This window comes from Orcinus orca, chromosome 19 (genome assembly GCF_937001465.1).
Source record: "Orcinus orca chromosome 19, mOrcOrc1.1, whole genome shotgun sequence".
In the NCBI taxonomy this organism is placed as follows: domain Eukaryota; kingdom Metazoa; phylum Chordata; class Mammalia; order Artiodactyla; family Delphinidae; genus Orcinus; species Orcinus orca.
Genome location: NC_064577.1, coordinates 31,852,702 through 31,862,800, shown reverse-complemented (window position 1 = coordinate 31,862,800; position 10,099 = coordinate 31,852,702). Strand labels below are relative to the sequence as shown.

The window sequence follows — 10,099 nt, the reverse complement described above, 5'->3', positions numbered from 1 at the left end:
GGTGGAGGAGATGAAGCAGACGTGCCCGGAGGGAGGGATAGAGGGAATTCGCTGGCCAGGGTGGAGCACAGAGGCACCCATGGTGGGCGGAGTCTGAGGAGGGCCCCTGTGGGAATTCCTGACCCTCAGCTGGACCTGGGAGGGCACAGGGTGGGTGAAGGTGGGGCATGCGGGTGCAGAATGACTCTAGCCTGCTCACTTCTCCGTAAGTGGCTCCGTCCTTCATTGGGCAGCTCAGGCCCCGATCCTCAGACTCATCCTTCACCTCTCCATTTTCTTCACCCTCCATCTCCCACCATCTATCCATAAACCTTGGAGGTCAGGTATACCCTTAAAGGTATCTTGAATCTGTCCGTTGTGCCCCATCTCCACCCTGCCACTGAGATGTCCTGCTTGGACCCCTGAGTGACCCCCTCACTGGCCGCACCTGCTCTTGTTTCTGTGCTCCTGCCCGGCAGTTAATGTGCCACCTGATCACTCGTGTCAGACCACGGCACGTCCCTGCGTGACCTCAGCTGGGGGCTCCCCCAGGGCCTTCCCATGGAAGCCCATCGTGTACCCATGCTTGTATACCAGCCTCTGAGCACACTGGCTTCCTTTCTTTCCCAGAAGCACAGGAGCCAGTCCCACCTCAGGGCCTCTCTCTTGCTCTGCCCTGCCTGGAATCTCGTCCCCTGGGGCTTGGTGTGGCCATTTGGTCCTCATCATTCAGGCCTCATCCCACATCCCCCCCACCCCGCAGAGGCTCTTCCAGGCGAGGCCAGGTGACCTAAACAGCAGTCCCCTCTCCCCCACCCTCTCTATGGCCTGCTCTCTGCCATTATTGGGTATGTATTTGTTCTCTTCGTATTATCTGCCCTCCCTGGCCCCTAAATTACAAACTCCAGGGTTCACTGTGTGTCCCCAGAGCCCAGGCCAGAGCCTAACACCAAGCGGGCTCCCGCTGCGTAGTTTTAGAAAGAACGAGTGACCTGCTTCTGCTTTGGCCAGGGGCTGTCACCCAGCAGCTAGCTGAGTCCTCCGAGCTTGCTTCCCGCACATTCCAGGAACACTGCCCTGCAGTTCTCCTCCCAAACCTGACCCACCGTGGCTTCCCTTGTTCCCAGGGAGAACAGAGACATTGCAGGCAGGAGGGAAGGGACCGGGGAAGTTCTGTCTGGGCTGTCTGCTTTAGAAAGAACTGCTCCGAGTCTAGAGCAGAGAGGCTGGCAGGGGCTGCCTGGGCGCCCGAGGACTGACAGGGCGGGGGTGTCAGCTGAAGTTGCAGGAAGCATGGTTCCACCCTCCCCTCTACCTCCTGGGCCTCTGACCTTGAGCAGTGGGTATTATGCGACCTTGACCAGGAGAACTGCAGCCACCAGCGGTCCTGTCACCAAGGGGGGCCAGCTTCTTGGCAGGAGGGCAGACCCTAAGGAAAGTCGGAGGAGCCAGTGAATGAGGGAAATGGGAGCATGTCCCTCACCCCAACTGCTTAATGGCGGGTGAGATGCCACCAGGCTGCCCCCACAAGTGCCCTGGTTTCATCACCGGCCCCACCCGCCCACCGGCCTTGTTCTCCTGCCCCAGCTGCACTGGCTTCCTGGCTCATTTCAATGTGACCCCTCACAGCCCCTGCTCGGCAGGGCCTGCCCACCTCCAGCCAGGCACACACGGGGGCTGCCACCTTGCCAGCTCCCAGGTGACCTTTGCCCCTGAGATGGGTCAGGGTTGCGGTGAGGGTATGTGTGTGGGAGGCTGGCAGAGGAAGACTTTAGGAAGAAAGGAGCCCTCATGTGGCCATGGAACCTGGAGGTGGACTTCACCTGGAAGGCCTGTCTTGTGGGCAAACTGCCGGCTCCTCTGGCCCTCAGCCTCCCCACCTTAAACAAGGCTGCTTACATCCACCTGCTCTCCTGTCTGCGCGGCCAAGATGCACAAAGTGCACTGTAGTATGTCAGGGCCCGTGGGAATGTCAGGGACTCGAGATGTTCCCAGGAGCCAGGGACAGGGAAAGAGAAGATGACACCTAGTGGCAGGCTGGGCACCCTGGTCAGAGCTGTGCACACACACATCACCTGCAACTGCCTGGAGGTGCAATGGGTGCAGGTGGAGGGCAGGGGTGCACCTGAGGGGGTCGTGGGCAGCCGGGTGCTGAGGGCCCTGTCGCCGGCCTCGGAGCTGAGTGTGGGCAGCCGGGTGCTGAGGGCCCCATCGCCGGCTTCGGAGCTGAGTGTGGGCAGCCAGGTGCTGAGGGCCCCGTCGCCGGCCTCGGAGCTGAGTGTGGGCAGCCGGGTGCTGAGGACCCCGTCGCCGGCCTCGGCGCTGAGTGTGGGCAGCAGGGTGCTGAGGGCCCCGTCATTGGCCTCGGGCACGATGCCCAGCAGTTTGCACATGAGCTCGTACACATGGATGCTCTCAAAGGGCTCCACCTCCAGGCCCCTCTTGAAGCTGGGGCCCACGGCCCGGAAGATGGTCTTCATGTCCATGACGCTGTTGTCGAAGCCGTGCTCCCCTTTGTTGAACTGCACGTTCACTCTCTGCGGGAAGGGAGGACCCCGAGTGAGTTCTTGCTGGCCCTCCCAGCCCACCCCACCCTCTCCACCAGCACCCTCTGCATGGCCCTGCATTGGCAGAGGACCCCCGGAAGGAGTTCAAAGTGGGGGTGTGGGTGGGAAGGATTCTGAGCCTCGGTCTCTCTGAATTCTCAGCCCCCAAAGATCAGTGGCCTAAAGAGGGAGGCTTAGCGAAGACCTGATGACATGAATGGAGACCGCCAAGTAAGTGGGGTGGAGCTTCAGCCCAAGGATGCTTGCTGGGCTCCTTTCCATTGCTGGGCACCTCAAACCTCAGTACTTCCTCTCCCAGATTTCCTGCCCTGCTCTGCGTCTTGCTTCCCACTCAGCCTCCCTGGGCTCTTTGCTCTCACCTCTTCCGTGTCACTTTTACAGCTAATCTTCCTGCACTTTACCCTATACACATGTGCACACACAAACACATATATGCGTGCACACGTATGCACACACGTACACACAGGTATGCAATGCACGTACACCGCCCCCTGACTCCTGTTACACAGTGCAGGTGTGTCCCTTTGGTGGCTGACACTCCTCAAATTAGGGTCTGGCTAGAAACAGAGGGTGCTTTTTACAGAACTGGAAAGAGACCCAGCAGCCCAGGGAGCACCTGCACCCCCAGGAACTCACCCCATGGATGACGTAGCCAGGGTCACTGTACATGAGCAGGGGGGTGACCCTGGGGTGGCTGGCGTAGTGGAAGGACTTGGGGAAGAGCTCCTTCTTGTAGACGTGGAGTCTGGGGTGGGCGTCCTTGAGGACCTTGTATACCTTCTCCAGCTTTCCTTCCTTGGGGAGCAGCATCCCGTTTGGTCCGTAGTCTAGGAGCTCGAACTCAATGTCCTTGAAGGTGAAGTTAGCGATCTTGTGGAACTCCACCAGGTCGCTGGCCTTCTTGTTGACGGTGCTCATGCCATGGTCGGACACGATGATCAGGTTGAGGCTGCCCTCCAGGCTGCTGTTCCTGATGCTGTCCCGGAGGTAGCCCACGGTCCTGTCCACCTGCCTTACCATATCCTTCCTCTGCTGGGACTCGGGGCCATACTTGTGGCCCGTGGAGTCTGGCTCCCCAAAGTAGAGGGTGACCAGGTCCAGGCCCTCGTCTGTGAACCACTTCATCACAGTGTCGATGTTGGCTCTCCATTCCTTCTCGTCCTTGTAGTTGTGCAGGATGCCTTCCTTCCGGCTCAGCGTCACGGCCTCGCCTTGATAGGTGACATTCCCGCCCGGGTAGAAGAAGGAGCCGGTCTTTAGGCCCTGCCGGGGAAGGCGGTGTCAGTGCCACGGGCCTCCTGCCACTTGTCCCCTGCCTGTCATGAGCTGCTGACGCTTCTGCCCTCACCGCCTGCCCTTGCTCTGCCCACTCACCCATCCCTGCTCCTTACTGCAGGCACGGGACTTTGTATTTTCTGAAAGGCCTTTCATAGCTCTTATGTTATCAAGGCTGATACTGATTTTATAGAGGAGAGAGCAGGTGCCTAGTGGACTCAGCACTAATGAGATAGTAGGTATAAAAGTATCCCAGATATGCTGCATCCTCATCGACACTGTAGCCCTAGGTCACAGTGCTGCCCCAAGAGCCCTCCCCTTCCGGCCTGCAACCCGGCTTCTGCTTGCTGTACTCTTGTCCAGCCGTGTGTCCATCGGCCCCTCCACACACCGCCCATGACCTGCCCTTCTAGTCTTCAACCTGGCCATCCGTCTGTCTTTCCATAAACCGATTGCTGTTTTATTTACAGATCCATCTGTCCTCACAACCATCTGTCCATGCATGCCCCGTCTGCCTGGCCACTCCCTCTGGCCATTCTTCCTCGAGATGCCAAGTTCTTGGCTACACTTTCTGCAAGTCAGCCTGGTGTCTGGTAGCTCCTTCCAGAGCGAGGGGTCTCAGATATGAGTGGATGCCTTGCCTATGGGGGGGGGTAACCTCTGAAGTTTATTCTGGGCTCACCTTGAAAAATTTGAGTTTGTTGCCAGGAAGCCCAGAACATTGCAAGATGCTGGGGTCCTGGGCTTTTCACTAGGATGACCCACCTCTTTAGAATTAGCTGCCCGGCCCTGAGAGGCGTGCGACAGGGGAAGAGCACAAAGCCGTTTCATTGTTACCTGCCTTTTTGTGGAGTCACATTATTTTCCCCGCGGCCCCCTTCCCACCAGTACCGAAGTCCAGGTTTCACTCCGGTTGGGAGGGTGGAACAACCCCTCTGGGTCCCAGGGCTCCAGGGAGGACTGGGCAGGCTGTGTAGCTGCTGGTGGGTCCTCATGGGCGTCAGGCTTCCACCTCCCGTGGGACCCCACTCAACACCCCTCTGTGCCGGGATTGTCGGACTCCCAGGGCGGGGACTGGGCCTGCTATGGATGTCACGTGGTCATGGCCTCATTGGCTGGGTCCCCCTCCCACCTCCCCCGTCTGTCCGAGTGGGTGTGGGTGCGGCATACCTGCCTTTGGGCTGTGATCCAGATGGGCAGGCTGCCGTTGTCCCACCACGTCTGGATGCCCAGTGTGGCGTGGTAGGGCAGCTTCACCTTGCTGCTCGTGTTGTAGAACATGTTGTGAACCACCCCGTGGTTCTCGATGTATTTGCCTGTGGGGTGGGTGGGCGCGTAGAGGAAGTGGTGGGAGGGCAGGAAACAGCCAGGGCAGCGGGGAAGCACACGCCGCCAAGGGAGCCGGGCTGGGCCGTCACAGCCACATGCTCTGACTCAGAGATTCTGCTTCCACTTTGAGCAGCTTACCCTGCAGCTAAACGCGCACGAAGGCGCAAATACACACGTGCCGGGATGTTGTTTGCAGCCTCGTTGGTTTTAGCAAAAGGTTGGGAGCAACCTGGCTGGCTATCAGGAGGGAGCTAATTAAATAAATTATGGCCCAGCCGTGAAATAGAATCCCAGGCAGGCAGATAAATGAACCAAGAGGAGGCAGGTTTTATAATTTATTGTTTTCATGGGCAAAATGCCTGTGTGTGAGTTCAGAAGGTGGAAAAAGCGGGGTGATGAAGAGCTCGCCTCCTTTCTCCACATCCCCATTGTGACATGTTAAGTAAGGAGGTGACATGCAAAAGGGAGCACCAGGTGCCTCCGTTTGTGTGTGGAAGGGTCTGTGGTCATGGGAATGCTGGTGTGAGAATAAGCTGTCTGTACCGGATGATGTGCCCCAAAGTTGTGTCCACCCGGAGCCTACAATTGTGACCTTGTTTGGAAATAAGGTCTTTGCAGATGTAACTGGTTTTGTTAAGATGAGGGCATTCTGCATCAGGGTGGGTCCTAAATCCAATGACAGGTGTCCTTATAAGAAGAGGAGAGATACACAGAGGGGAGATGGCCATGTGACAAGGGGGCAGGGGTTGGAGAGCTGTGGCCACAAGTTGAGGAACGCCTGGGCCACCAGAAGCTGGGAGAGGCAGGAAGGATCCTTCCTTACAGCCTCTGGAGGGAGTGTGCCTCTGTGACACCTGGATTTTAGGCTTTTAGCCTAAACAGAGCAATAGTGGGTTCGAGGGTGGCTGAGAGGGGTGAGTGGTGGAAAAAGCAGGAGCCTCAGGCTCATTTCTCCTGCCTTTCTGAGTCCTGGCCACCCTCACCTCCACCAGAAGCCCTCCCAGGTTGCCACCCTGGCTGTGATCACCGTTTAAACTGAGACACCCAGGTGTTTTTATCTGCCTTCTATCCGTTGCCACCAACGGTAAGGGTTGCTGACCACCCCGTTGGCCGTGTCATGTCTGCCCAGTGACAGTGTTCCCTCCTTGGTCTTTCCTTGGTCTCTGGCACCACGAGCCCCATGGGTCAGGGCTCCATGCATGTGCTCAGTTCCCTTTGTTGGTTCCCTGGTTTCTCAGCTCTCCCTCCACCCCCAAGCCCCACCTGAGGCCAACACTCACCGGTGACCAAAGTGAAGTGGCAGGGGCTGGTCATGGTGACAAAGGCCGGAGTCATGTAGCGAGCCTTCACCCCATCGAGAGCCATGGCGTCCAGGTTGGGGGTGTGCACGTCCTGGTCATAGTTCCAGCGGAAACCATCGAAGCTCACCAGGAGTAGCTTGTTCCGGGACCCCTGCCGCTGGATGGGCGCCCCTGATGCTGGAACCAGGAGGGTGGCCAGAGCCACGGCGAGGAGGACAGCCGGGCTTCGCATGATGCGTTCTCCAGACATGCAAGAACCCAGGCAGGTGCCTTCTGAGGAGCAGAGCAAAGTCCCAGGGTCACTGGGCAAGTCTTATCCTGTGCAACTAAAATGAGACTGTGCACGTACCTGTGCCTTAGAGAGTGGCCCCTGACCGCGTGTCCTTGCCTGGCCCTCATGCGCATCTGCCTTTATTGCCAGCGGATCTCTCTGGGCTCCATGCCCTGCCCACTTCGTGAATAAGTGTCTTTACAGGAAGCATGGGGACCATTCCCGAAGGCTTGGAGAGCAGAACGGGCCTACTCCATTGGGAAAGCCTGTATCCCCGCCCCAGCTCTCATAGTAACTCTCTGTCCCTGTGCCCTGCTTACTGTGCTCCCAGAGCACCTGGATGGGAGCCCCTCCTCCAGACCATACTTTGGGGAGGCCTTTGGGGTACGTGGGTCTCAGGCCTGCCTGGGCCAGGGCTGTGGGGTGGGCTGGCCGGGGTCCAGGGTCCAGGAGGCTGACCTTGTCCACAGGGAGCCCCAGCTTGGGGGAGTGCCTCTTCCCCTCCCTGCCTGTGTTAAGGGGGCTCCTGGGATGCGGCGGGCAGAGATCCAACCTGATGGCCCAGATTAGCACCTGCTGTGCCCTCCTTCTCGGGCCCCAGGGAGCCTCAGAGGGGTGCACAGGCGTGGGCAGTCTCATCGTTGGAGTGCATCAACAAGGTGGTCAGAAGGGGGGCCTCCCTTTTTACCTTGTGCTCATGGGGAGGGTGGTGCGGGAGAGGGAACCCTGAGTTCATTGTGCAGTTTTCTCTCTGTCTCTGTCTCTCTCACTACCTATGAAGCAGATTCTGTGAGCCAGGCCCCGTTCTAAGTCCTGGGGACACAGCAGTGAACAAGATAAACGGTGTTCTTGGCTTCTTTCATCACGTTTGGGGACACACAAAGTGAATAAACAAGTAAAACAGTGAAATAGAGTCAGCAGAAAGAAGTAAAGCTGGAGATGAGGTGGAACATCTGTCTGGGGGGTGTGGGAGGGGGCAGTACCAGATCGGTGGTCGGCCAGGGCCTGGTGGCTGGGAGATGAGATGGAGCATCTGTCTGCGGTGTGTGGGACGGGGCAGCACCAGATTGGTGGTCGGCCAGGGCCTGGTGGCTGGGAAATGAGATGGAGCATCTGTCTGGGGGGTGTGGGAGGGGGCAGCACCAGATCGGTGGTCGGCCAGGGCCTGGTGAGAGGATGATTGTGAGGGAGTGATTCCGGGGATCGCCAGCCAGGGGAGTGGGTCGGGGCAGGTGGGAGAGCGGCGGGGCAGGTGGGAGAGCGGCAGGGCAGGTCCTGGGGCGTGTGGCTGTTGTACGGAGCCTGGCATTCTTGTGCAGTGCAGGGAGGATGCCATGGGATTTTTTTTTTAAAATAAATAAATTTATTTATTTATTATTTTTGGCTGCATTGGGTCTTTGTTGCTGCCCACGGGCTTTCTCTAGTTGTGGCAAGCAGCGGCTACTCTTGGTTGCGGTACGCGGGCTTCTCATTGCGGTGGCTTCTCTTGTTGTAGAGCATGGGCTCTAGGTGCGCAGGCTTCAGTAGTTGTGGCACATGGGCTCAGTAGTTGTGGCACAGGCCTCAGTAGTTGTGGCGCAGGACTTAGTTGCTCTGTGGCATGTGGAATCTTCCCAGATCAGGGCTTGAAACTGTGTCCGCTGCATTGGCAGGCGGATTCTTAAGCACTGCGCCATGAGGGGAGCCCCCATGGGATGGTGTTTTAAACACGGGAGTGACATAAACTGATTTAACATTAAAAAAAGAAAGAACACACAGGCTGCTCCATTTGCAGGACGGTCAGCATGACAATGGAAGGGAGGTTGGGTGCTCCACAGGGAGGGGACTGCTGGTGTCTAAACCAGGGTGGTGGCAGTGTGAGTGACAGATGCAGAGGGAGTTTGGAGGTTTTCCTGGAGGGATTTGCTTCTAGATTGCATGTTGGGCGGGACAGAAAGGGAGCAATCAAGGGAGACGTTCGGGTTTCCCGCCTGGGCAGCCAGGGTGATCGTGTCTTGCGTGTATCCCATTGGGCGATCAGAGGTCAGAGGGCAGGTCGAGGGCAGAACATTCTATTTTGGCCACATCCAGTTGGAGGTGCCCATGAGAAATTTGACGGGAGGTGTCGAGTCCTTGGTATGTCCTGGTTTAAATTGTCTTCCGCTGCTGACCTGCTGAGGGCGGTCCTACCTAGGACTCTGCTTGGCTGGCCAGAGGGATTCTCATCAGGCGATCCCCAGCGTCACAGAGCCGTCAGCAGCCTCCTCTGGGGTGAGGCGGTGGGGACCCCGGGGTGCAGATTCTTGGGCCCTTCCCCCCATCTGCAGAGCCACACCCTGGGGGGAATCCACGCACGGTGCCACCCCTCATGATTCTCTCGGATGCTGGAGTCTGAGAGCTGGAGATGGTCCCCCGCATGGACTCCTACAACCAGGGCATGTGGGGGCTGCTGTGGGCCGGCGTCACGCAGAGCTGGGGTGCAGGAGGACCAGAGGGCAGGCCTTCCCTCACTGAGATCATGGCCCGGAGCTCCGGCCGGTGGACCAGGTACCTGTGTGAGTAGCCACTGAATGTGGGGCAACACGGTGGAAGTGTGGGTGCCTTAGGAGAGAGCAGCGGGGACCACATTCACACTAGTGCTGGGAGTGGGGACCTGAAGCCTACTCTGAGGATCCAGACCTACAGGATGGATTTAGCAGGGAAAAGAGTGGGCAGGAAAGCCTTCCAGGTAAGGACAGACAATGAGGGTGATGAGGTGGAGGAAGGGAGTGATCAGGCTTGAGGCTGGGAGGCAGGTCTGGGGGAATCTGGATTTTATGTTAGTTGTCTTCTAATATCAGTTCTTATATCTTCTAATATCTATTCTTCCTTTCTTCCATAATAAAATGTCTGCCAAGAAAAAAAAGACTACATTTCCCAACATGCACTGCAGTGTGGTTTGGCCATGTGAGCATGTCCTGGCCAATGGGTCAAAAGAAAAATGTCATGTGACAGCCTCCAGTCTCCTCCCAGCGCCAGCTTTGCCCTTCTTTTTTGATTCTTTCTTCTGGTGCTTCAAGCTCAGAGGCTGTCCCGAGGACTGACGATGATGAGGGGCTCCCCGGGGGAGGGTACACAGAAGGAGCCTGGTCCCCCAAGGCGTCCTGGGCAGTGTGGCCGAGCCAGCCTCGAATGGCTCAGCCCCTGGGGCACCCTCGAAGGGAGAGTTACACAAGCTCTGTCTTTGCTTCCGTTGCCGTTATTTGGGTTTTCTGTCACTCTCAGCAGGACGTATCTTAACCTAATCCAATAGGATAATGGCTCTGGGAGGCCCTGCTGGGTTTAAGCAGGGTGTGTGTGTCATAATATGCTGGCTGCTGTGTGGGGGGTCGGGAGCATGCTGTGTGTGAGTGAGGGGC

General features: G+C 57.8%; 1 protein-coding gene across 1 annotated transcript; it reads right to left on the bottom strand.

Annotated features, from left to right (window-relative positions):
• Positions 1-2,186: 2,186 nt before the first annotated feature.
• Positions 2,187-6,692, bottom strand: ENPP7 (ectonucleotide pyrophosphatase/phosphodiesterase 7; the record flags this gene model as incomplete). Its single annotated transcript, XM_033439034.1, has 4 exons — positions 6,431-6,692; positions 4,992-5,137; positions 3,183-3,809; positions 2,187-2,516 (listed from the first exon to the last, which is right to left on the bottom strand). Coding segments are annotated over exons 1-4 (1,356 nt in total), but the record flags the coding sequence as incomplete, so codon positions are not given.
• Positions 6,693-10,099: the final 3,407 nt, after the last annotated feature.